The 27,823-nt window shown below is 35.3% G+C and overlaps 2 protein-coding genes across 5 annotated transcripts in view; one reads left to right on the forward strand and one right to left on the reverse strand.

Moving 5' to 3' along the window:
• Window positions 1-3,687: 3,687 nt before the first annotated feature.
• On the forward strand, window positions 3,688-21,906 carry LOC106076102 (cyclin-T2-like). Of its 4 annotated transcripts, XM_056004220.1 has the most exons (12): window positions 3,688-3,812; window positions 5,029-6,052; window positions 10,172-10,329; window positions 10,694-10,775; window positions 11,772-11,984; window positions 13,427-13,487; window positions 14,107-14,169; window positions 14,310-14,361; window positions 14,465-14,555; window positions 14,916-14,991; window positions 16,771-16,844; window positions 18,565-21,906. In XM_056004220.1, the coding sequence occupies exons 2-12, from the start codon at window positions 5,045-5,047 to the stop codon at window positions 20,551-20,553; spliced, it is 3,867 nt and encodes a 1,288-aa protein (XP_055860195.1). In that variant the 5' UTR covers window positions 3,688-3,812; window positions 5,029-5,044; the 3' UTR covers window positions 20,554-21,906. The 4 variants fall into 4 exon arrangements, with proteins under 4 accessions (XP_055860195.1, XP_055860199.1, XP_055860197.1 ...); XM_056004224.1 differs by lacking the exons at window positions 3,688-3,812; window positions 5,029-6,052 and adding an exon at window positions 7,779-7,862; XM_056004222.1 differs by lacking the exons at window positions 3,688-3,812; window positions 5,029-6,052 and adding an exon at window positions 7,781-7,910.
• A 1,646-nt stretch (window positions 21,907-23,552) lies between these two features.
• Window positions 23,553-27,823, reverse strand: part of LOC106066233 (double-stranded RNA-specific editase 1-like) — a 74,017-nt gene continuing 69,746 nt past the window's right edge. The window contains exon 12 of the mRNA XM_056004225.1: window positions 23,553-25,250. Coding sequence (XP_055860200.1) covers window positions 25,109-25,250 — 142 coding nt within the window. The 3' untranslated portion in view covers window positions 23,553-25,108. The remainder of the gene's footprint in view (window positions 25,251-27,823) is intronic.

The following is a 27,823-nucleotide window of genomic DNA, read 5'->3' on the forward strand; positions in this document are numbered from 1 at the left end:
AATAGCCTACCTATCTGTCTTACTTAAAAATCTCTCGTGTCTGTTACTATTAATAGTGAAAAACGTTTGTTTATAAAATGTTTTACATGTTTCGGATGTTCCTTCAGAGTTCAAGATAATTACTTCCTAGTCCAAACCTCCCGCAGGACGACGGGGGATGGAAGAAGGGAAGGGTTTGAACCTGATACAACTGAACAATAGTCCAGCGCGCAAACCGCACGACCAGGCAGTCATCCATTCTGAATAGTTGTAAAAATGGTGTATTTTTATGAAAAATAAACAACTGCTTACAAAGTTGATTTTAAAAATTAAATCATTCACTTTCAGAAAAGAAAAAAGTAGCCGTTGCATCATAACTTTGAAAGGTCTAAAATATGATGTCGAATTTTCACAATCGTATAAATAAGTCAAATATTCTTTTCACAGCAAATGGCTAACTATTCCCAGTTGAGATAGCTTTGAATAACTAGTGTAGTCCAATTTTGCAGCGGGCACGAAATGGTCTATATTGTGCCAATGTGCCAAAAACTCAAATACCAATTATGCAGAGTAGACTGTGTAGTATTTTATTTTGTTGGTAAAATACTACAATATAATTTAACAAGGTTACAAAGACAGTTTGTGTGGAAACTCAAACTCAAAATCGGCCCCCGATGTGGTCCACCCAGGCAGTCTTCAATATTTTCAGAAAGAACATCCGAATGAAATTATATCAATGGCAAATGAGAGATAAGAATGGAGAAGGAAGGTTGACAGATCTTGTGTAGTGCCCCAGCGGTCCAGCAGATCAAGGGATAGGTGCAATTGAATGCAAGGTTAGATGTGAACCTGACCTAACTAGTTCCCTTTTCGGACCATGTGGTCTATGGGGCAGATGATGTAAGGTTCATCTGTTTTTGTAGCCTGCGGTTAACGAGGGTGTCATGTAGCCAGCACAACGACCAACCGCTTTTACTTTTCCCAACTAATGTCATGTATCCATTAGAGCTGGGTGGACTAAGGGGTGCACAAGGGTTCCGAAATTGAAAATCCCAGTCTTCACCCGGTATCGAGCCTATCTAGCGCTTTGCCTCTCCTGAATTAACTGAAGTCTAATCATTGATGTAATTTTTTGAAAAGGCTCTATGTCTTATTCAAATTCTCATTAAGGCAACCAGATTAATTATTATAAAGAAAATGCAGTTTACAAGATTACTATTCGTTTTAAATTAGGTCTAACTTATAATGCATACTAATTAGCTTTTTCTCCTTAAAAAACTGCTTGCATAAGTGATTTTAAAAATTAGATTTTTCGCTTTCAGAAAAAAAAGTAGCCGTTGCATCAGAACTTTGAATGGTCTAAAATATTGTGATGTCGGATTTTCACTATCTTTTCTAGTTTACGAGATCTAAACGGGACGGACGGACAGACATTTCGCACAAAACTAATAGCGTCTTTTCCCCTTTCGGGGGCCGCTAAAAATAACTTTTTAATTTGTATTTAGACTTTTTCTGCTCATAAAAATAATTTCATTAAATTAAGCATTCTTTAGAATACTAACGCATTGTAGTTACGCTCAGTTGATCAATTGTAGTCAAACTGAATTTCCATTTGTTTGGACCAATGAACAGTTAAAAAGTCCATATAGATTTTGCATAACTTTTATGTATCGTACTTAAGCCATAATGAATATACTAAGTGCAATATTAAATGTCTGAACGTAAACTTTTGAGAAGCCTTCCTAGCCAAAACAGTCCATTAAATTAGTTTTAAGCAAAAATTGCAATGTAAAACGACTAAACGTGAGCTGTGGTTTTTCTAGACGGGTGTGCACAGGGCCGGATTTAAGTAAGTGGTTGGCCCCGGGGCAGGATTTTGTGGAAACCACTACACTTTTTCAAAAGCGTTAATAAAAATCAATTTATCTGAGTTTGTGGAAGGCTCTATAGGTTGACGCACTACCGTAAATCCGGAGATATAGAAGCAAACTCTTTTTAATTAACTAAGACAGGACTGTGCTACGAACCGTAAGATTTAAAGTTTAGTAGGTAAAAATGAGAAAAAAATTATTAAATTTAAGACCAATGTTTCTGACCATTCGAAATTCCGATTTTATTTTTAAAAAAATCTCTATTGTCCTCTCTTGTGGGAGGTATATACAGCCCCGCTAGCCCTCCCTTAGATCCGACCCTGGGTGCGCATCATAAAGGCTCACAAAGAGGAGGAAATAACATCGTTGTAAACCTTATTTCTATAACAAATAAAGTGTATTAAAAGGTGATATAAAACTTAAATTACCACTACAGCGTTTCAATGAATTCTAAAGTGTTAGATTTTAAAATAACAATACTTTTAATAATAATAGAATAAATAAACAGGTAAACTATGCAGAGTTCCTTCATTTTATTTTTAATTACATTTTGCTTGTTTAATAATAGGACATGTTGTAACTTATATAAGTGAATAGGGCAATGTTATGAGGTGACAGTAAAAATTACTTCGTTAGTGTCAAAGAAATGTAGTACCAATCGTTAAATACCATGGATGATTGGGTTGACTGCACAACATCCACCACAGTATCAATTATGTTTTATGTTGTTCGTATTTTGAACAACAACCAAAAAAAAAAAAAAAAAATCTATGGCCATATTACAAGGTCTTCGGTGCTCGCAAAGACCTTCCTTCAGGGAACATTAACAAGAAAAAACAAAGAGGCAGAGAAAGCGATGGGAAGACAACGTACTCATCTTCTTGTCTGAAGTAACGTCTGTATTGTATAAGATAAGAAGAATGGACGGGCCTGCCAATGAAAGAGGTTCTAACTAAGGCAAAAGACAGAAAGGAATGGAGAAAAACGGTCGACAAATCTTGCATGGTGCCCCGACAGACTAATGGATAGGTAAAGGTAAAAAAAATGGAATCGATGTTAATAGCAAGTCCGTTCTATTTTTTTTTTTCGAAGTTGTTATTCTGTTAATTTGGATCAATAAACGCTGACAACACATCGATTAGGCACTCTGGCATCTCAAGTACTTGAAGTACAGTCTGCTCCCTCTGAAGGTACATGTTAAAACACACTGGTCAGTGACTTGGTCAAATCCCACATTGGTACACGTGCATTCTCTTCCCTACTGCCATTACAGCAAGGAATGGGTTGTCTGAATCTGCCAGGAAAATCTAAATTAAGACGCAGGACTAATCATCTTTTTTTTTTAAGGAACCTCTGGAATTTACAAGATAAGACATTAATAACCAAATCCATTCCATTAATATCAAATGTGGAATTTCGTTTGATTAAAGTGAGCTTACACATGAAGCCAAACCGATGCATTTCTCAGACCACTGCTTGACCTGCACACGGGGAAAAAAAATCCAAGCGTGACTTACACAGTAACGCCAGCCTTGCAGACCATTGTGTAACGAGTCGAATGTAGGCCTTACCCCCTCCACTCCAAACCGTTTCTAGACTCGCTTGTGCCTTGTGCGTGTAGCCTTCAGGCCGGGTCAGCTGGTCAGTAGTCTCTAGGTCACGGTACAATGAAAGTGGGCGCACCCTTCCCCCCACCCCCGAGGGCTACAATCCAAGGCTGATTACGTCGCGTAGGTAAAGAATGTGCTATAAATAAAAGATTTACACGGAGATTGAGACTGGTCAGTCGTGGTGTGTACCCCACCGTGTTTCGTTTTGAAAGTTGCGCCATTTCTTACAGTGCTGCTGGACTAACACCGACGCTACCTTCTCATATTTCTTTAATTAGGAATTATAATTCTCTTTTGGATTATTCATTTGTTGCCTGTGATTCGTGTTTCTATCATTTAAAAGTTCTAAATTGTAAGTAGTCCTATTTACAGTTATTAATGCTACATAACCCTAATTAATAAATTACTCGAGGATGTTGAAAAGTTTACTGAACTTTTTTTTTTAGTTTGAACTTGGCCTCATAGAATATGAAGTTATTACTTATTATTTAACTATACTATTACTTGTATACTTTGAATAGTCTCTAACGTAGTCAAAAGTCAACTGAAAAATTTATGATTTTTTAGAACTCGTAGACACATTGACTTTGTGTTCCCATTATCAACCTCAACCTCAATAATATAACACAGAACTAGATCATTTTATTGAATATTAGATAATCTAAATAATATTATAAGCTAGAGATGTAGATTCGTTTCATAAGTTTCAAGATATAGACATTTTGCAACGCCACAGCCACTATTTTTTGGCGAGAGGGTTCATAAACGCATTTTTTTGGCTAATGGCCAATGAGCAAAAATGTCACGTGATTCAATTCGTTTGGAAATTTCCTAAAACGGTTAGCCTCATTCTGTATTTAGAAATTAGAGCACGTGTAACTTAACCTAGAAACACCAAATAGATCTAAACGACCAATTTATTCGTGGAATAAATTTAGATTTAGATTTAGTTGCACTGAGGTTATATAGAACATATAGATAAACTATAGTATATCTCGGTATATACAACATATATTTTCTGTAGCTTTTAATGTTTAAAATGAAACTTATTGTTAGCTCGTGACTGCTTGTACTAATGGTCACAGCTTCCTTTTTAAAAAAAAACTCTCTAACCCATTTCCGGGCTCCTTGTATCATACTGGTTTTCCAACTCCAACATTAATTACACAAATTGAAACGAAAATTTATGTTCTAATTATGGTGAAGTAAGAATAAGATTTATAATAGTTTCCACTGTTTTACAAGAAACCAGAATTCAAGTTACCGGTATTTTAAAACTGCACAATGTGACACAAACTCATGCAATTTAAATTGTCATCAGTTTCCACATTTTTACAACCATGAGGCTTAAGTCGAAGTCTTATGGCTAATCCGAGTATAACTTTACAAATTTCAAAGGAGTCTAGCTCTGCCCTTCCATCTTAAGAAGTGTCTATTTATCACCACTCATTTAACACATTTTGATTAGATTAAAATTGTTTACCAAGTTAACTTAATTTGGTAATGCATTATTAAACATTATTTATTATTTAAACCTTATGATTTTGTATACTTGTATTTACACAGAGTGTACAATGTTTTGACATGTTGCAAGCATCAGCATCACATACAATGGCCAATGCAGCTACTCCTGCACTGTACCAACACAGCCAGCCATCTTATGATCTTCTGGTGATGATTGATCAGCCATATGGTGGACAACCACAGCTTGCCAGGATTAATTTTGTAGCAGAATCTCAACCCAGTAGAGGCCTTGCAAACAGCCATCATGTTGTTGTTCCTGCTGCCAGTAAAGCTCCATCCTTTTCTGTTGGTCACTCTTCTGGCACTAGCTCGTCAAGCAAAATTTCATTTATCTCCTCGTCGGAGACAAAAGCTATATCAACCTTGCCTTTGCCAGCTTCCATCAACAAATATCTCCCTTCTGTTAAGCAGCAGCCTAAATTTGAGCAAGAATTTAAAAAGCCAGATCAGGTTGTGAATTCTAATGGAGTGTCAACTCAAGCTGTGCCCTCATTGGTTGCCTCAACCCCAAAACCAATCACAAATGTTGTCCTTGAAGGACCATTACAAGTACTTGACCCAACTAAGCTTCCATTTGTTCAAACTGAAAGGCGATCTAAGCTGACCACCAAAGAATTGAAGCCTAGACCGACCACCAAAGAATTGAAGCCTAGACCGACCACCAAAGACTTGAAGCCTAGACCAAGAACTGCCTCTCAAACATCCAGCAGTGATGATGTCAAACCAGCACCAGGATTACAAAGAGTGCCATCGAGTGGACCTTACTCTGTAGCACCTGCCAATCCCCAAAAATCATTGGATCGCAGATCTAGTTTCCCATTACCAAATGTAAAAGAAGTTAAAAAACCTGAGTGTAGTTTAGAGTTGACTACACTGTTGAATGAGCAAAAAAAATTATTGGACACTGTGAAATCTGTTTCGACTGCTAAACAAGATACCCAGAAAGCTCAAATGTGGAGTTCCACAGACGATGAAACATCATGCGACACCAACAGCATTCCTGACTTGGACCAGGTGAACATTGAAGAAGAAAACGAAGAGGAGATTTCTGAGTATGATAAAATGAAGGTGAGTAGTAATTTTATATATATTTTTTTTCATTTTCTTCAATCACTAGAAATTTTGTTCACCTTCTAAATATTTAGGCATTTGTACCATGATAATCATTCTGAGACTAAAACAGGCTAAAAATATTTAACTCTATGTTCTTGGGTTGTAGCTTCTTATTTAAAATCCCTTTCTGACACTTAATAAATACAGGTATTCTTTAAAGCATGTGAAAGAAAAAACCTGTAACTTTACCATGTACCTTTTTTTCTTTCTCTCTCTTTTCCTTGTCTTCTGTCACGCAAGAATGTGATCTACTGCCTCTTGTCCTCCCTGCAGTTGAGGCATCTTGAGTCATAATTCCCTCTTAATCGCACAAAGTATGCACCTATTAGGCAATGACTGACTCTTAATTGGGACAGGGTGGCTTAAGTCACCATTCCAACTGTTGGAGGCATGGTGGTTGAGTGGTAAAAATCCTGGTTTCTGAACCAGAGGTCCCAGGTTCAAATGTTATTCAGTCCACTCAGCACTTATGGGTACCTGACATTAGTTTGGTAAAAGTAAAAGCAGTTGGTCATTGTGCTAGCCACATGACACCTTAGTTAATTGTGGGCAGGTGGCCTTTAATATCTGCCCTATTGTATTAATTTCTGAATGCAGAAGTTAAGGAAAACTTGAATAAATACCAGTATCTTTTAATGACAATATATATATAGAGAGAGTTCAATGTAGATGCATAGAGATATCTTGAACAATTTAAACAAACTACAACTAACTTTACAACTACATGTCTTTCTGCCATTTCTCTCCAGCTTGTCCTTCAACTTTCACTCCTCTGTTTATAACCATAACTGACTTACTTACTCGTAGTTATCACCAAATCTATTCTATTCTATTCTTAAAGTTAAACAGTTTAATATCTTCAAATTGAATAAAAAAATTGCCTTATTAAATTATTTCAAAGTTCTTGGTACTACTAGATCTAGTAGGCCTACAAGTTATTACTATAACAAGAATACTTGGAATTGAAGAGTCAATACGAAGTTATTGTCTTGAGTTATCTATGACATTTTACGTCTCGAGAGACGATCTTTTCTCTTAGCAACTTCTTGTGTGATAGAGGCCAATCCTTGATACACAGCTGCGTTCGCAGGTTTGGCATATGTAATCACCAGGCGCCGTTGCATTTTCACCCTTCTTTCTGCTTCTGTTGTGTATGGCATCTGCAACTCGAGACCCTTCCTTTATGCTCTCTCTCCATGTGGATCTATTATAATTATTGATATCTATATGAAGACGTTTTTAAAATCTAGATCTAGATTACGTCTGTGAAATAAATCATTAAAGTTTTTTTTTTTCCTTTTTTTTAAATACTTCTAATCTGGATCTATAATTAAATATTTTAGTATTTAAAGATTAGATTGAAAAAATGCCTTTTTTTTTTTTAAATCACATCCGTAAATATCTAGGTCAGGCGTGAAAGTTATCTCCCCACCGTTAGTGCTGACGACCCATGTGAATCCACCATTTCCTTTAAAGTTCGTTGACCTCCAAAGCACTAGATCTATATATCTAGGACCTAGATTTACATCTACTTAAAATTAATTATAATTTTTAAAAAAAGTTAATTGTAAAAGAATAATTTACAAAATTAACCGAAGAGCTAAAATCTTGATTTGATTAGGAAATATTACGCTCATGGGTCTAGTAACGTTTATTAACGAATAAAAAATTCCAAATTTATTCAATGCGAGATTGCTTTCTTTCCGCCATTTTACCGAAGGACTGCGGGTTGCAATAAACTGCGCAACATGGAATTTTAATAAGAGTATTAAAGCAAGAAGACGTAGCTGTCTTGCTTCCAGAATAGCAAAATGTACTTGTCATAGCATCGTTTTATACAAATGAATCTCTAAGATTCATTTGTAAACATTGCTTCATATTACATTCTGTCTGTCTTGGAACCTGACCATGCTCTTCTTACCCACTAAGACTAAGACTGACGCTATGGTCTTTACATTTTAAATTTTAGGGCAATAGAATACACTCAATAGTCATGATACTTTTGTGTTACACAAGAATATTTGATGTTGCTACTTAATCACTATGAGCTGTTTTTAGTCGTAGATCAATATTTAGATCTATCAGTAGACTAAACTTTCATTAGGATCTATCAGGTAGATTAAACTCGAGAGTCAAGAGATTATTAAATAGAAATTTTAAAAGTTGCAGTTTGAAATTTTGTGTTCCCCACAATCATTTTTAATCCTAAGCCTAAACATTTGTTTCAAGTAGATCTAGATCTAGTTGTTCTTAATATGTTAGCTATACTATAGGAACCAATCTAAATTTAATTCTAGAGAATAAGATCAGCCTCTGTCTCTGGGTGTTAGGTTTTTCATTCTTTTTCTTTCTCTGACGTCTCTGTCATTGATGTTAGTTTACTCACTTTGAATTTAAAAAAACAACAGATGCTTATCAAGAAAAATTTTAACATTTATTAAGAATTAATATAGATCTAGATTTATATTTTGTAATAAAGTTTATTTATGCATTGAATGAGGACAGAAACATTCTTTTTACAATATCACTAACATGCTGAAGTATTAATTTCACAGATGAAGTTAGTATGACACTCAAGCACACAAAAATGTCTAAATGTTCTCAATTTTTAGCTTGTCATTTTGTGGCTATTCTATCTGCTATTTCATTTATGTTGATTGCTAATTGATAGGAGTATTGGGTAAGAATTGGGATGCAGATTCTATTAGATATTACAGGTTGGGGCAATAGATTGGTGCTGAGTGCTTGTGGTATTTGATGAGTTAAACCTATCAAACAGAATATTACCAATAACCTATTGGACTAAAAATGCATATAAAAGAAACTCTTTAATACCCTTTAAAAGATGAGAATATCATTTTCTGCCATGCACATGGGGATAATTTATAGCATAAGTCTGAGTGGTTAAAATTTATGACAGCAATTTGGCACAGAAAAGTAAGGAAATGGAACAGTTGTAATGTCACTATGATCAATTTAATTCCCCTTAAAAGTACTGTAGGTTTAGAAAAAAAAAAGCTTGTTGATGAAAAAGACTTATAATGTGCAATGCGTTATATAAACAAGCATAATAGCTTCAATTACAGTGATTTCTATTTATGAGAAATATATTTATCGAAGTATTGGTTTGTTTCAAACTAGATACATACATTTAAACTCCCAACTGCCTTTCAACACCTTATGTAGCTTCTAGCAAGGTTTTTCATTTTGGGATCTTACTACAAGCACACCACACTAATATTGTTTCGCTGTAAACAAACATCAATAAAGGTTTATGGGTAATTTAACAAGGTGTCCGCAAGAAATACTAAGTTTTTATTTATTTATTTATTTATTTTTTTTGTCTTCATCCATTTTTTTTTTCACCCAAAACATGTTACTGATTTTTCCTGATTTTAAACATGAACTATATTTGGTTAATGCTAATGAAACCTAAGAAAAAATGTCATTTCATATAAACTAAAATTCAACAAAGTGATATTTTGAACAGTAGTTTGCAATTTTTAGGAGTAAAAATAGAAGAAAGATATTGTCTCTGAGAATCCTCTGTAGGGGGGGGTGCATCATATTTGAACAGAAACATTTCTGGAAGCTCCTATATTGTGGTCTTAGATAAGCACAATCTCATTTCTTATGAAAACAAAGAAGGCTGTTAAGTCTGGTCTTTTGTTGAAAAGCTAATTGCATTTAAGAAACTTAAATAAATAAAATCTCAAGTTTAAAAATTTGAATTGCCTATTTTATCAAATAACCCCACTGATCATTCATAACATTATTTGTCACTACTAAATACTGAAAAGTTTTTTGTACATTAATATTTTTAACGCTTAGCAGGGTGTAAGATTATTGCATTTTCTATTCTTTCACTTGTAAAAAAATATTATCTTTAATATTTTCCATATTTATGCTGAATTGTATAATATCCACTAAGAAAATATATTTGTAAAAAGACTTACTTTTTGATGTTGTTTATTAATTAGTCAATATTTTAAAATAAATTAAAATTAAAATTTAGTGCTTTCTATTTCTTAAGGGTTTAAAAACGTTTTAATTTCCCTTTCTTTATTGTTATAGAACATGGAAGACCTCAGCTGCAACTTTAAATGGCTTTTCTCGGAGGAGAAATTGCAGAACACACCAAGTGTGGAAAGTGGTATAAGTCTGGAGCAGGAATTAACTTTTCGTCAGAAGCAAGCCATGCTCATACAGACAATTGGATTGAAATCTGGCCTGTAAGCTTGATTCTTAGTAATCTGACATTATTTTTATTTGTTATTGTCTAGAACAAATTAAAATTTCCTATTAAGAATAAACTTCACGCTATTGGTATTAAAAAATAGGAAACGTTAATATACTACTACCATCCCAACACACCTTATACACTGTAGACAGCCAGGTGAATCTTGATCCAAGTCCCAAATGCTATTGTAGTAGAAATCAGTTAAAATTAAAAATAATATTAAAAAAAAAAAACGAAGCGAAAGTAGATACAATCCATGTGTACATGGCCATATTATTTCAGGTTATTAAGGTTATTATAACCTTACATGGTTTTCAATTGTTTTAGTTACATGTATATTTTTATTTACTTACCAGAACACAGTTAGCTGTGAACACAAGTGTCATATTTATGCACAGATTTTACATGTTTCGGACTGTCAAGGACTTTCCTAGAGTCGTAAGTAATTTTTAATGCTAATTTCATTTTAAAAAAGTGTGTTGGGGCATCTTTTTGTTATATTTAAAGTTATTATGCTACTAAATTAATTACTGGGGAACTTTTACTTCACTAACTTTACTCTTACAATAATCAATATTTGAAGAACATTAAAAAAATAAATCATAACTGTCGCATTTTATTGTTAAATATAAAGCATTTTCCTACCCTTAATTTTTACACAACTGTTTCCTTTGTTTGTTGTTAACACTATTTTAGCATAAAGTTCAAGGATAAGTAGTAATTGAATTGATTACAGTTACAGTCTTTGACTAAGCATTTAAAAAAGAAAGCTTATTTTATTTGTCCAAACTATCAATTCTTAAATTCTTTCTTGTGAAAAAAATTTTGCCAACAAAATAAGTTTATATCCTCGCAGCTCAGAAACCTTCTCCCATATACCCCTTCTCCTATAGAACCTAAAGAGATTTTCTTTAATGCCTTGAATGATATTCTTAAGTGTGAGACCAAGACTTATTATTATTTTCTTAACATTAATGACCTGACAGATTAGTGATAGGATGAAGATCACTTTTGTCTTTCAGAGGGAAGTGCTTGCCTCCCCATGTGTCTGCTGAGAGCTATGTTTGGCTGCACACTGGACAGGCCATTCTAGCTGAAGATTGTCGATTTGCTTGATTTCTTTCTCTGCTAGCGGTGCATTCTTTTTCTCTGTAATTTTGTGCCATTTTTCACTGCACCTTAATACTTAAATGTTTCCGCCATTCTGCTGACAGATTTCATGTTGTAGACTTTCCGAGACCCTGAAATTTTTTCTTTGTTCACTTTGTGCTCATTTTCATTCTGTTAGATGTTTAGATGTAAAGGATGGACTAGTAACTGTCCAAATTCATTTGTTTAAGGCAATTTCAAGTTCACCTGCTTGACCAGATCAATTATTTTTTTTGTTTTATCTTTTTATGTCACTGTATAGGTCATCACTGCATTATATTTCAGCATCTTGCATTAGGATTTGCTTTTGCTGGAGGTAAAGTTGAAGAAAGTGCCAGAAAGTTGGAACATTTGATACGCACAGCCATTGAAATCATTAAGAGCAACAAAAATAGAGAATTCTTAGACAGAAATGATCCTCTTACCTACGAGTTGGATAGCCAGTGGAGAGGGAAAATGGAAGCTTTGATTCAAAATAGCTGCAACATAGAATCCACCGTAAGTGACTTTTGTAACATTTTGATTGATTAAACTTAGACCTAAGCAAATGTTTTATTTATTTCTATTATTTAAAAAAAAAATACAACCTGTTATTACACTTATTTTTTAGTAATCAGTGATGGGAATTAGTTCTAGTCTAAATCTATGATCTGATTAAGCTCTAGATTTTGATAGAGTAGATTAAATCTAGATTAATATTTAAAAGATCTGAAATATTTTTACAAGAAAGATAATATTAAAAACTAAATTTTTTAGGCAAAATAAGATTAACTGATTTTCAAATAGATTATTAGATATAGACAATAGATGTAATCAAGTTGATGTTAATATCTTTGTGGGTCTAATTCATGCAAATGCTTGACTAGCACATTGTCTAGTATATCTAGATCTTCTTGGAAACAACCTCCAACTGAGATGTCAGGTAGCAGGACCAAGTGAAAACCTTAATATTGCCTTTTGCGCTTTGCTTCTGATCTGTTTGCTCTTTGTTAAGAACTCAGTTAAAATTCAAAAACTGTCTGGCAATTTTTCAGAGTCAAGTTCTTTATCATTTCTGAACACTTAAATGACTTGTAAAAGAAACAGGATTGTAGAAGTGAAGCATGTTTTTTGTACACACCATATAATAGTTGTTTGAGAGATTTGGTCACAACACCAGTTAAACTCTTTGGAACTATCATGTTCTAATCAGAATTGAGATGCCACAGAAAGATCACATACATAGACAGAGGAGATTAGAGATAGGATTAGTATTGGGCCCCCACGATGATCTGCTTACTGTAAAAAAAAAATGCAAACTAAAACTATGAGCATATCACAAGGTCCTCAGGGCTAGCAAAAACCTTCTTCCTAAAGCAGTACCTGGAAAAGAAGAGACAGACAAAGCGATGTGAAGACAGCATAAAAGAATGAAAGGTGATAGTGGTTGTTATGGTCGTCTGGACCAAATATAAAGCTAGATGCCAAGTGCAAAAAAGAAAGAAAACCTGTCAAAGATACTCCATCTAAATGTACAAATAATTGTGATAATTGTGTGTGTGAGCACAGTAGTAATGTAGTAATATAGTCAATATCATTACATTCTACATAATTTAAAAAGAATTCAGCATCTCTTTATTTAGGTTACTGTAATATGCACATTAACAAATGTGGATTTAGAAAATTTCCTTCAAATATTTTCCAGTCATTTCCCATCACTGAATATCAAAAAGTTAATTGAAAAGTAGAAAACAAAAAGTTAATGCTAGTGTGTATTCTAAATATGAGTGCAGTTGAGAAGTCAGTGTGAGTTGCACATTTGCAACATCCTTACTGACACCAGCCAGATGTAATTATCACATCTCTAAGACACAATCATTTATAATGGCAAATAGTTAAGTCGAGACAAAGTCACATATGACCTGTACTAGTAAATGTGTGGGTCTATCTTTGTCCGACAGGCTTACCAGGAAATGAGGAAGCTTGTCCTCGAGTGTGAGACAGAGATCTATGCAGTCATTGGTAAGTAAAACAGAAAGTTCCCTTTGAGACCTAATGGTCCTAGGGGAGACGATGTTTTATTTTTTAAGGCAATAGGTTAACTAACTATGGGTGTCCTGTTACTAGTGCAATGACTGAGTGCATTTGCTTTTCCCACCAAATTTCATAGACCCAATTGAGCCAGTTGAATTAATAGATGAATAAAAAAAAACATGTGCTGATAACCCACCTCAGTTCCCTAGTAGTTTAACAGTGTGAAACCATATATGAATAGCAATTTGAACTGAGATTTGCTCAGGAAGAAATGGGCTGATCTTGGATACATTACTTCATTACTTTTTAAAATCTTATTCTTATTTAACTCCCTAGTTTAGCACTATATCAACTCTCTTTCTCTCTGTAATTATTTTCCATGCTCCTATGGAATTATCCATTTTTCTCATTTGTATCTCACTACTCTATTATGATTAAACTAACTTTTCTGTCCGCTATCAGAAAATGTTATATTTGGTATAAAATTAAATGGAATTTCGAGTTGAGTAAATGTTAAATTTTAGTGTATACTTTATTGTAGCTACTTTCTTAGAAATGTGATTTTAATGTGATTTTTTTTTCTTTCTTTTTTTTTTAACTGTCACAGGTTTCCAGCTCCAAATTGTGCATCCACATAATTATGTTATACGAATGTGTGCTCTGTTAGGAGGTATGTACCTTTATCACGTTTACTAAACTTTCATTAACTTTTAGTGTATAAGATAGTGGAAAGAAGTACTAACTAGGTTTTACAATTTTTACTACTAGGCTAAGCAAATTTGATTTACATTCCATACAATTCTGTTACAGCTGAAAATATAAAAGATATATCTCAGTATGCATACAATTTGGCTACTGCTAGGTAGGTTGTTACTAAGTAACAATTGAATATTATTGATCTCAAATATTCTTTTCATGTCATCTATGAAAAAACATTTTACTAACATTTCCCCATCTTTTTATAGCTCACAGTTGACAATGCTTTGTTTGAAATATAAACCAGAGACTATAGCTACTATGTGTTTAAACATCGCCTCTAAAGCTCATTCTGTTAGAGTAAGTTGATTTATCCTTTTTAGTTGTGTGTTTTCATATTTTGCAGTTCTTAGCTTGCTAAATGTATTCTCCATGACTGTTTCTAACCTTCCACTTCTTTTTCTTCCCCAGTTTGTCTCCATGACTGTCTCTAACCTTCCACTCTGTCTCAAACCTTCCTCTTCTTTTTCTTCCCCAGTTTGTCTCCATGACTGTCTCTAACCTTCCACTCTGTCTCTAACCTTCCTCTTCTTTTTCTTCCCCAGTTTGTCTCCATGACTGTCTCTAACCTTCCACTCTGTCTCTAACCTTCCTCTTCTGTTTCTTCCCCAGTTTGTCTCCATGACTGTCTCTAACCTTCCTCTTCTGTTTCTTCCCCAGTTTGTCTCCATGAAAGACCCTAATGTGAAATGGTACCAGGTGTTACATTCCCAGACTGATATTGCTGAAATTGAATGTAAGTGACCAAGATAGAATTAGCCATTAGTTCTAAATTTCCAAGATTATGTTGTCATTTGTAAACAGAGACAGCCAAGCAATCAATCATTTTCTTCAGAATGTGACAGTAGCAGACATGCCCACAGTCCCGCATTATGCGGAACCGTCCCGCAAAAGCATCAAAAAAGCTCACATGTTCCGCATTCACGATTTTTTGTTCCGCCAAGTCTGAATTCCGACACAAAAAAAAAAATCGCTGATTTTTCATTATTTATTAATAATGCGAAATGAAAATACTGAATGCAAAATAAAATATATCTAGGTCTGTGTTTATTGTTTACATTTCATCTCCTCCCGGACCCGGTGTGTCCTAAATTTACGAAGATATGGTTGAGCTAGATCTAGACATAGATCTACATCTAGATCTAGTACTGTAGGTCTAGATCTATTCTTAGAATCTAGTAAGTGCTAATAAACCTATTTTTCCATTCAAATCCCTTTCTTTTCCCGACAAAGGCGCTATTCTGACTAACGTGACTAACTCAACTGGTTTCTTAGGTAATTCTATTCTAAGAGAAGGATTTTTTTTCAAATAGGTTATTAGAGATCTAGATCTAGACCTAGATCTAAATGTAATTAATTAACTTAGACACAGTAAGGCTAAGGCCTAGATCTAAATAAGGCTATATATCTACTTATTACATAGTCTAAATAAATTAGTATCTAGATCTAGCACTAGATTACTAGATTTAACTAGTTACTAGAGTCTAGATGATACTAAATCTAGATCTATCTTAGTATCTAGAGAAATAGACTTAGAAGGTGATAGATCTCTAGATTTCTATGTATCATTATCATATGTAATAAATTTAGTTCTCAATAAGTCCATAGATCTAGACATAAATATTTAGATCTATGATATATTTATTATTATCTGTGTTCTTAGACTTAGAGGACTTATTAGATGTAGGTCTAGTCCTAGACTAGTACTACTAGTAGACAGACTCTTAAATTATTTTAGATCTAGCACTAGAGCCAACATCTAGAGTGACTAGAGTAGAGCCCTAGAAAAGGATAGATAATCAAGTAGATCTAGAATAATCACATAGGAGTTAGAACTATTGATTTCAAACAAAGGACATAATTATGAATTAAAGGTTTTCTTACTTTTAATTATATTATACTATTTACATCTAATGTATAAAAAGCAAACTAGTATTGTTATTAAAGTAATATAATTGAAGTTTTATTTATACTGCGTACAGTATGGCTGACAAACGTAAACGCGTGTATGTTCCACATTGGGGGCCCAAAATTCCACATTCTCAACCCGAGTGTTCCACATTCTGGGTCTTGGGGGTAGGCATGTCTTCAGTAGCATTGTAAATGGGCACGACATGGCCTAAATTGTGCCAAAAACATGTAAACAATGTTATAAACTTCCCACTTGATGGGTGTTTGAATTAGCTTTCATGTTAGAATAATGACTTGATCTTGTAAAAACCTACATTAAAAATGAAAAAGATTCCTTAACTTAAAAAAGAAATATAGATACAATTGAGTTTCTGTAGACTAGAGAAACTCAATTGTCTAGTAGTTGTTTCATACTTTGTCCTTAAACATTTAAAAGTTTTTTTTGTTAGTAAGTTTTTAAAAAAAAACCAACCAGCAAGTGCTTGATTGGATCAGTATCAACAGAAGACTTTGTATGGTTGTTGGAAGTTTAGTTCCAATTATTCTTGTGTCTGTATGTATACAGTAGAATGTGTCTATAAATAGTGCTCTATTTGTTTTGCAGCTGTTTCAGAAGAATTTCTCAATTTGATCAAAGGCTGTCCTCTTCTGCCATCATGGATGACTAATTTATCCAGGGTAAGACTCCCAACACACTTTTATACGATAGTTTAGCAATAATAGAATTTTAACATGTATTTATATATGTAAATGATCTAATCCAATGACTGACTCATCATTATTTCTGCCATTTAAACAAAAAAAATTGTTTATCTTGTTATGGTACGGTAAGGAATTATGTTTCAGAAATCGGGGAAGTTTTGACTTAAGAGACAATGACGTGACTAGTAAAAACAAGAATAGGTTTTAGACAGAATGAAATATCAGCCGATGTAAACAGACTATTTCCAGGACGCATTAAAGATAGGAAGCCTTTGATAAATGTAGAGAGCTAACATTTGGTGGTTACTTCATTGCTATTAAACTTGTTTGGCATTCAGCATCAGCGTTGACTTGTATTGATTGTTCCACCTTTCGCTGGTGTTATTGGATTACGTATTGCGTAAAGTAAAGACATCTCGGTAGATTTAATTCCTTTCATAAAAAAAATACCCAGCAAATAATATCCTATTTTTTGAAGACATTAAATAGCTGAATATGTGTGTATAAAGTAAATTACACTATGTACCTGCTTAAAGATGGGGTATGGGACAAGAAAGCATGCTTCGTTGCTAAGTGTGACCCTAGATGTGGGTTAGGTGTTAATAATTTTTTAATAGCAGAGTATGTAGTAAATTTTTTTCCCTTTTGATACAGCACTATATATTCTTGTGGTAAATATTCTAATAAAGGAGGTAACATTCTACTCTTGTAGTGTAGACCCTAACCACTTACATGTTATTTTCATCCATGTTGATGGGATAAATTTTGATTGTAAAAAAAAACAAAAAACTAACAGTTCTGCTGCGTAATTATGGTGTGAGAAAGAGAGAATGCGTTGCTGAGATGAACTGTCTCAACCCAGCTTATCGAACACACCACACCACTGTGCTGCCACTGCTCAGTACACTGAAATGTAAAAATATTGCTTGGTCGGCCATTGAAATTTGGTTGTATGTCGGAGTTTAATGGTTATTCCTGAAAGTCCGTCGTAGTTAAACAGATGTGGCGTTAAATGAGGACTTACGGTACTCACTGAGTTTAAAGCAAAATCAGGCTAAAAGCGCGTACAACTCATTTAAAAACAAAATGATTATTGATCTCATTATCCCATGTCACCTTTATCAAAAAAAAAAATCAAGAAAATTTAATTTAAGAAATTTTAGACCCGGCTTTAAAAAAAAAATCATTCTCTATAAAAACGTTAAAAGGGGGGGGGGGGAAGGACGTTTTACTCAGGGAAGCTATTTAACATATTTATGCAAAGGAAAACTTTATTGTGAAGAAAGAATACAAAACAAATAGCATTAAAGCATCAACAATTGAAGTGTCAATGATGGGTTCAACTCAATGGTAGGAGGATAGCTTAGGAAAGAGGGTTAAAGGATACTAGATTACAATTTCATTAGAAGTCCATTTAAAGGGTGTAAGGCCTGCATGTTTAATTTCATTGGTGAATGAATTAAAAATTCTTAAAATATTAACCAATCAGTCACTCAAAAAAAACAACAAATTGTTTCATAATGTTTGAAACAAAAAATCACATTGCAAAATTTTCCTCCATAGTTAAGGGTGTCAGAATGGTCACCATTTCTTTCGTGATTTTTTTCCTGACGATATTGTGTGTTATGTTGATTCAGGTTAGTAAGTTGTTTGTATTAAGTTGTTTTAAATCAATGACAATTTTTTTTTCTTTCAGATGTCCAGAACTGCTAATAACAACAGGCCTCAGGCAGCAGCAGCTCCAAGAGCTGGCCCTTCAACTGCACCTCCTGGAACAAAACCAAGTCAGATCCCAGGAACATCGTCTGGTGCTGCGGCTGCTGCTAGTAGTGTCAGTCACCCTTCTTCATCTTCGTCATTGGCAACTCACCCAGCACGACCATTACAACAAAATGTAGACATTTCTCAGACATCTTCAACGGGACAGGAAGCAGCTGGCAGTCCTAATGGTAAACAGGGTACCACAGCTGGTGATAGTGGCCTTGGTGCTGCAGCATCTATTGGGCAATCTAAGGACTCCTCACATTCTCGTGCACAGAATGCTCAGATGCGACCGCCAACGTCATCCTCTGCCCCTGCCCCTCCTAACAACCACCAACAGCAGCATCGCTCACATCCAAGTGGACGACCACAGAACCCCACACCATCAGTTCCACCTGGGACCAGCAGCAAACCTCAGCCAAGACATCCAGGAGCATCAGCTCCAAGTAGCAGGCCATCTAATCAACATCATACAACTCATTCATCTAGTCACACATCAAGCAGACCAACCAGTGATCCCAGCAGACACCATGCAGACCCTGGGAAACCACATGATCCATCCCGTTCCCATGATCACTCAAGAATTAACCATGATGTATCCAAACAGAAAGATCCTCACAGGCACCAAGACCCAGCTCGACACACTCAGCCACGTCCTGAGGGACAACCTGACTCGGGCTCTAAATCCCAACCCAGTCGTGAAGAATCTATAGCCCTCAGACACCAGCAAGCTAAGTCTGCTGCTGATTATATATCTGCTCAGGAATCTACAGAACAACCTTTTTCAACATCCCCTTCTGCCCCAACCCAAAGCCCTCCAGAATTTGATGCAAATGCCATTGTTAATAGTTCAGAAATAGCAAAAGCTCCCAGCCACTCAACACCCCCTGAACAAAAAGTAAAGTCTTCAGATAGCAGCAGTCAGTTACAGCAGCAAGCTTCTAAACTATCTTTGTCCATGTATAGAGAGCGTGCCAAATCTAAAGCAGCAAATGAATCACTATCAGTGGTTGAAGATTCAAGCCAAGTTCCTGTAATGGCAGAGGACACAGTTTTTGATGCGCTAGCAGGGTCTACCAACAACTCTCCTGTGGAGAAAAGCTTAAAGCTCAGTGCCGCTAACACACCTCAAAATATGGACAGTCCCAATGCTCCTAGTCTTAAAATCAAAGTGAAGCTTGACCCATCTGGTGAGAGGCATTATGTGAAAAATACAGAGCCAAGCTTGAAGCTGAAAATAAAACCATTAAAGTCTGATACAGCTGATGGAGATCATGTCCCTGGTGGGTCCAAAATGTCTTCAAGATCTAACACACCTTTTGAAGAAGGTGAAATTATTGACGAGTCATCCCCTTCACTGTCTTCGTTAGAGAAGAAATCTGAAGGTTTGAAAATTCGCCTTTCTGTTCCCAGATCAGGGGATAGTTCTAGCAGCTACAGCAGGCGAGAAAGTGACCATAGCTCAAATGGACACGAAAGAGAGTCACATAGATCACACCATCATGGTCACCACAGTCGCAGCCACCATCATAAAAGCAAGAAGCATTCTTCTAAACACGACCGCTCCCGTCATGAGAGCAAATCTTCTAAGAGATCTGCCCCTGACTACCTTGAGGAGAGGCCTTCTAAAGCTATGAGGCTGGAAACCTCTGGGAGGCACCATGAGAACGTCTCATCTCAGGTACTGCAGCACCAGAACAGTGGTTTCAGCATCAATGATGCATTCTCCTCCACCCTGCCCAACAACATATTTGATGATGATGATGAAGATGATGGCTCCCATGCACACCCTCCCATCACCCCACCGCCTGACCTCATGTACAGACAGTCTCGCCAAAAGTTGGAGTACAAGAGACCGCCGCTGCCTAAAGGTTTGCCTCCGCCGTCGCCACCCCCTCCCCCACCATCTCCCCCAACTTTATGAGCACGCTTTTGGTCTTAGGAATTGTTCATGACATCCAAGTTTTCACCTCAAGTTTTGTTTATGTGGCACAGAATCATGTCAGAGACAACCGTCTCCTGTGTGGTGCAATCACCATTCCATTCTCACCATAATTTTGCTGGTTTTGTTTTATTTCATTGTTAAGGCATTGAAGTTGAAATGCTCAACTTGTATTTTGTGTTTTTATCATCTCTTATTAGTATTTTTTGTTGACCATCCAGAAATTGGTGGGTCTCAAAAAGTTTGTGTCTATTTGTTCTTGTGAACCCATTTTTCTACTTTGTGTCAAGACTTAGCTTCAGTTTGGAATGGAGTAACATAAAACAGTATTGCTTGTTTGTCTGGCCTGGCTGAGTGTTAGTGATGTCTTGGTTTGACAGTTGGACTGTTTGGTTAGTTGACTTGATCCTGTCAATAGCCTTGTCTTTCATTATCATATTCTTGACTTGTTTAAATATGTCAACTTTTTATATATCTACCATTTTTTTGTTTTACCTGCATTAAACTAGCAATGAATATAATGAATGAGATTTAGTCCATAGTGTTGCCTTTTAGAATGTGAATATTATGAATGATTTGGTTGTTTTGAAAGACAAAGGAGGAAAAAACTCTGTAACATCATGGAACTTATTTATTTTAAGTGTTTGTATGCTGTGCCTTTGAATAGTTGATATCAAAATTAGTTTGACTGATGACCTAACAGCAAATACTGTGTTGTGTAAGGGTTAGATTCCAAACCCATGGGGCATATTTTTAAAAGAAATTTCACTGGCTTGGCAGAAATTCATGTACCTGGTTCGACATATTTTTTTAAAAATCAACCCCATAATGTAAACTTAAATTCTGTATATATTAAGATATCTATAAAAACACTTCATCCACTGGATCAGAAAGTTTACTCTCTCGACCAGACAGTACACTATGCCCTGTAACATCAAATGTTGTGATGGTCACACCATGTAGTGGGACTAGTTTAATATGTAAATACTGTGACATAAAACCTTGGACTGATGTATAATTGAAAACACCCTAGCCAGATATCATCAGACATTATTTCCTTTATATATTTCCTAAGGGTGACCTGTACTTACTATAGAGTAGCTTCATGCTATTGTTTGATATGAAATGTTTTGACTTGTAAATGAATGTTATATAAAATACTGGCATCTTTAAAAAGAATTGACTAGTTTATTATTTTTTTACACAGTGTCTTCAAAATAAAGGTCATTTAGTTTTTTGTTCATCAGGCATCTTTTTTTTTCTTTATATTTTCAACTTATGTTCCATTGTATTGAAAGATCTAATAAAAACTTGACCAAAAAAAAAACAAACAACTTTGTGTTAAATCATTCTTAAGTATATTTTTGTTTTGTCTTCTGTTCATCCATCCCTGTGTTACTATTGTATTACTTGTTACTAAACTCAGTGATACCCAAAATACAGCCTGCGGGACACCAACCAACCGGCCCGCAGAAAGAGTAGAAATTCCCCTCTCCACAAAATGTTTGAAAAAACAACTTATATTTCTCTACCTTACAGTAATGATTTGCACCACTAAGCCAACATATTTGGTTTTATAAAGATAGATTGGCTCTTTTTAAAGGATATAAATAGCTTTATGTAACCAAACATATAAACAAACAAGGCTGCAGTTTTGCTAGATTTCTCCTAGAATGGTGGATTGATGAAAATATTTACCAAAAAGAACATTTTCTCACGGCGAATCCCAAAAAAATAAAAATTTTCTTGCTATAATAGCATAGATTGAAGAATTGTTTTGAAATGAATCTTGTTGACGTTGTCAACATTTCTCTTGGGAGGCGAGAGAAAGATATGGGTAGATATCTCCATTCAAATACAACAGACAAGCCTGATTTCGAAATGTTTTCTATTGCCACTCTACTGACATCTGATACCGCTCAAAATCTTGGTATTTATTCATGGAAAAAACATGTTTTCAAATCGAAGAAGTTGGTCGCTATGAGGAGCATGCATAGGACCACCACAAGCAAAGTCCTGTCAAAGAAGTTTCAACCATCACAGAGGATCCTTCTCTTGCTTGGGAGAAATTAGTGGGAGGAGTGAAACTGTTGGTGCAACAAGTAGGGCTGACAGAAGAGTTATAAAAAAAAAGTCAAATGAACCAAACCTCTGGTTTCATTTAATTAATCACCAACAAAATCTATGTGGTGAGGTGTTCAGTCTGGACCATGTGATGATGATCGTGTTCAAATTGAACAATGTTCGTGGTGTCGAAAATCCATCTGCGGCCAATGTGCCAAGTGCCCAGACAGAGCTGCAACTGGAACTGGTTGACCTACAAAGCTAGACGTCACTGCTTGACAAATTTCAAGATTCAGATAATGGATTTCTACTCCGTGTTGCTTGCAGAAACATTTCTAAATCTCCGAAAACAGCGTTAACGCAGTTGCATAGTTAGGGTAATAGTAAGGGGGGTCCAAATTTGAGAATCCCCCGGGCACCCATTTGAGGGGGCTTCCTTTAATGAGTTTCCAAAAATTGTTTTTACATTATCTCATGTCATGATGTGAAATGTCAAAATGCAGGGGCCTCTATAGAGGTCAAGCCCCCTGGGCCCCAAATTTCCTATCTACGCTACTGCGTTAACGATGATCACAATAATAACAAGCACTTATTTGTGAGAAAAAAACTTTTCAGTGATCAATAGTGCGAAACCCATGTTACATAATTGTCTCACGGACAAACATTTAGAGTTTTAGATTCAGGGCTCCAACTCGGCGTCTCCCTATGCAGCTGGATATTTAAAAGTTGGTTTTGGATAAACTTTTCATGAATTAACGTAAACACTAGATTCAAGAGTTCACGAGCCAAGGTACCAAGCAAAAACAATAAAAAAAAAATGGGATAAGCTAGGTCTTCCATATAGGGGTAATTTTGATAAAAAATAAAAGTCAACAAAAGTTATTGACACATATAATAAATGTTTAATAGTTGTGTGATTTTTAGGCCTTTGAAAAAAAAAAAAGACATCAACAATGTTATGGTTTTAAGAGAATTGTTTATACAGTAGGTTACAAACTTTATGAAAGGGGAGATAATTATGTGGTGAAGTGATTATAGCTCAACTCCACTTTGAACTGTCTCAGAACATGAACTAACACATAACATTACCATCTGGAATGTCAGTTAACTCTTGGTGTCAGTTGCCCTAGAAGAACTCTTTTAGGTCATACACAAACAAAAAAAACTGAATCATTACATTTACAACAGGAACTTGACAACAAAATAAAAGATAGTAACTACAAACTTGAAACTACAATAAATGATGGGGTATATTAAAAATGTCTTTCAAACAAATAACAACAACAGTTAAAAATGTCCCCATATGTACGTCATGGCATCACTGCCCCTCTCCATTTGTTACAAAGTTACAAAAGTTGTTTTGTAACACATCGAAGCCTAAACTTAGTCCCGCCTTTATTAAGCTCATCAAGAGCCAAATCTACATCTACGGCAAGTTCCAACATTTCAGTGTTGGCGTTCAGCTTTTGTCTTTTTTAAACTAAACACCAGTAGTTCCCCTGGGCACATTCATTGTTCTTCAAGACAGAAGGAGACATTGGTTTTTGTTTTACTTCTTAACATGTAATATGATTTATTACTAAAATCAGTATATTTCAAATATAACCTATGACCTTCTCTTGCAATCAAATAAAAGACTCATCATTTTAATGTTGTAACTAATTTTTCAAAGGAAATAAATAGGTTTATGATTTTTACATATTACTAAAATAATATTCATCAGTATATTTATAAAAAAACAGTGTCTTCATTATGCTCTTTTTTTTTAAAAAAAAAAAGGACTAATCATTTTTATGTTGCAACTAATTTTTCACAGGAAATAAATATGTTATGATTTTTACATCAAAGCCAGCATCTAAAAAGAAGATGTGATTCTTGGAAGAGCTAACAGTCTATGGCAGCAGTGTTAAGGGACCCAGTGATACACAATATATAAAATAATAATCATATTGTTATGCACTCACTGTGAACATTTTGTATAAAGAATCTGGTCTATGGTCTTATATACAGCAAGAGAATGAATTCCACTGCTAACAGAAAAATGTAAATCTATTTTCTTGGATATTAATTAGAATAATTTTCCTTTTTCCTACCATTTGGATGGAATGGACATAATGTTCTTGTACTGAACAAACGTTTGTTATAGATAAATCTGAAATATGAGAAAATAAGACAAAAATCTACTTATCCTGTTTCCTCAACATTCATTTGGTAACATTTGCTGCCTGAGCAAATGTTTCCATTAACTAAAACTTTGGACATTTTAGTTTCACTATACTGGTATCCATTTTTAAGTGTAATGACATCAAGTCAATTTGATACTAATGTGTACAACAACATAAGGTGAAAGGTCAACCATTGTGTGAGAGACTACATGTTTACAATATGGACAACATTGGACACTGAACACTAAAACTGATCCTCAAGATAACAAGAACTGTAAGACATAGGTCAAGCGGGCACTGTCAGGGTTTTATACATCCACCAGAGGGAACTCATCATGTTCTGGAGGTTTCTTCACCCAAAGTCCAAGATTGGCTTGCTGGAAGGCGGTGATCAGAGCTTGCTTTGTCAGTTGATAATCCATCACTGCTGCTTTGGCTTCAGAGTACAGCCTAGGATGTAAATAAAACAATCACTGTATTCATTTTTACTGTATATAAATAAAACAATCACTGTATTCATACTGTATATAAAAAAAACAATCACTGTATTCATGTTTACTGAACGTAAATAAAACAGGATGTAAATAAAACAATCACTGTATTCATGTTTACAGGATGTAAATAAAACAATCACTGTATTCATTTCTACTGGATGTAAATAAAACAATCACTGTATTCTAGGGGTGCACCGGATAGTACTTTTTGATATCCCGCCGGAGCCGGATATAACCGGATAGTACAATTAGATATTCGGCCGGAGCCGGATACCTACATGACTCAAACAGCTCGTTTTACTGACGTTTTTGCAAATCTTCTATATAACATACCTATATTCATATTATTTTGTTATTTACTTTCTTACTTTAAACTCTATCACTGATTGATAAATTAAAATGAACAGCATTTTTTTTTACAGATATGTTTATCATAAACTAATCTTTGTAAAATGAGATGGTGTGTGCGTATGTATTGTAAAGTAGAATGTGGGATAACTCATGCAGAATATATAAACATATATGTAACTAATGTAAATCTTTCAAAGGTAAAGATCACTCTTGGTTTTATAGCGTAAATCTTTCATAAGTACAATCTAAGTTGTATAGTGGGTAGATGTTTGTGTTCATGTATTTGACACCATCAACTTGTCATTAGGCTCGTGTTTTAAAGGCCACAAACCGCTTCTGGTTTGTATCTAATACAGATAATGGCTTAGTAAATATCTTAAGTACAGCAAATTTGCAGCCGTATGCTGGCCATTAAATTTTGTACAATGCAAAACATAGCTGCTTCGGTCAAATGACTCATTCAACCAATGGGCAGTTAAACCAAAATATGATTCGGTGGTATTATCAGCTGTCCAAGTGACCGTTGAGAAAGCGATGCTTTTAGCATCAGATAGCATTTCACGAAGCTTTGAGGAAATATTGTCGTAGATATCTGGAATAACACGTTCTGTAAAATATTTGCGACTAGGCACAGTGTATCTTTTCTCCAGTACTTTTAAAAGTCCAATAAATCCAGGCTTCTCAACTACTTGGTAAGGTTCCATGTCAGTGCAATCATCTTTGCTATGGCCAAGTGAATGCGTTTAGCATTATCACTATTAATATTCCACAATTTAGCTTTGTCTAAGACCTCTTTAATCCCTGGTTGCTGCTTGTGTGTGAGGCTTGACGAATCACTGGAGCTCGTAGACGTACTGGCACAGGCAGTGATATTACTTGATGCTGATTTCAATGCAGTCATTTCGTTGAATAAGTCTGGATGTTTCGAGCGTAGATGACTAATCATAGTGGTGGTTGAGAAGTCTTTAAGTTTGCCTGGTTTACCACGTGACATTACTATTTTACAAGCATTGCAAACTGCTTTAGAGTAGTCCATTGTTTTGACATTAAAGTAACGCCATATAAGTGATGACTTTTTATCAGCCATTATTATTACTATTTAATTTACTAAATGCCCTTGCATGCCACTTTGATACCCGTGGCTTGTGTAACAAAATACTTGTAGGGATGTGTCCTGTAGTTCAGCGCTCTAATTTACATTTCTCTTCAAGTAAACAAACTTAGTGTCATCATCTAGTGACCTCTAGACAGTGTCAATATGTCTTAACAATTTGGTTTGTGGACCAGACCCTTGATTGACAACCTATCTCATAATAAACAAACTCATACCAGATTAACCTTATAGAGATTTGGCTTGTAGTCCCGCCCCTAATAAAAATTCTACTCCAAGTAAACAAACTCAGTTCCCTCATAAGATGTGACCTCTAGAAAGTGTCAACACGTTGACATCTGGCTTAATGTGGTCAGCTGCCTATCCGTGAACTCAATGTTATGGACTAAACAAACAAAAGGAGGTGGGGGTGCTCATCTCTACCTCTGGAAATATACCCGCACATCTAGACAGATTATCAGCGTGACGTAGTTAAGGAATATTACGTGTTTACAAGACCACTCAAAGGTCAAGACAAGCTTTTAAAATGTGCCAGACATCGCTGCTACGTATGTAATACGAATTTATAATGTAAAGTCTAGTCCCCCCCCCCCCCCCCAATAACAAACCTAGTTCCCTCGTGTGACCTCTAGAGAGTGCTTATGTCCATCGTATCTGACTTGGGGTCACCTGTCAATCAATGAACTCAATGTGATGGGCTAAACAAATAAAAGGGGAAGGGAGTTGTTCATCTAGAAATATACCTGGTTACATTAGAGGTGTGGCTCTTGTAGTCCAGCCCCCCCCCCCCCCCCAATAAAGATTAACTACTAAGTAAACAAACTCAGTTCCCTCGAAAGGTGTGACCACTAGAGAGTGTCAATACGCTGACATTAAACCTACGTCCATCGTATTTAACTTGTGGTTACCCACCCATAAAAAACTCAATGTGATGGACTAAACAAATAAAAGGGGGTGGGAGTTGTTCATCTCTACCTCTGGAGATATACCCGCACAGCTAGACAGACGTCTGGTCAGCATGACGTAGTCAAGGAATGTAGCATTTTAACATGTTAACTAACTTACTC

Source organism: Biomphalaria glabrata, chromosome 11, assembly GCF_947242115.1.
Source record: "Biomphalaria glabrata chromosome 11, xgBioGlab47.1, whole genome shotgun sequence".
NCBI lineage: Eukaryota > Metazoa > Mollusca > Gastropoda > Planorbidae > Biomphalaria > Biomphalaria glabrata.

Coding starts and splice junctions, on each gene's coding strand:
- LOC106076102 (XM_056004220.1), top strand. CDS start 5,045: ATGTTGCAAGCATCAGCATCACATACAATGGCCAATGCAGCTACTCCT. Junction 14,362..14,464: donor TACAATTTGGCTACTGCTAG/GTAGGTTGTTAC, acceptor ATCTTTTTATAG/CTCACAGTTGACAATGCTTT. Junction 16,845..18,564: donor GGATGACTAATTTATCCAGG/GTAAGACTCCCA, acceptor TTTTTCTTTCAG/ATGTCCAGAACTGCTAATAA.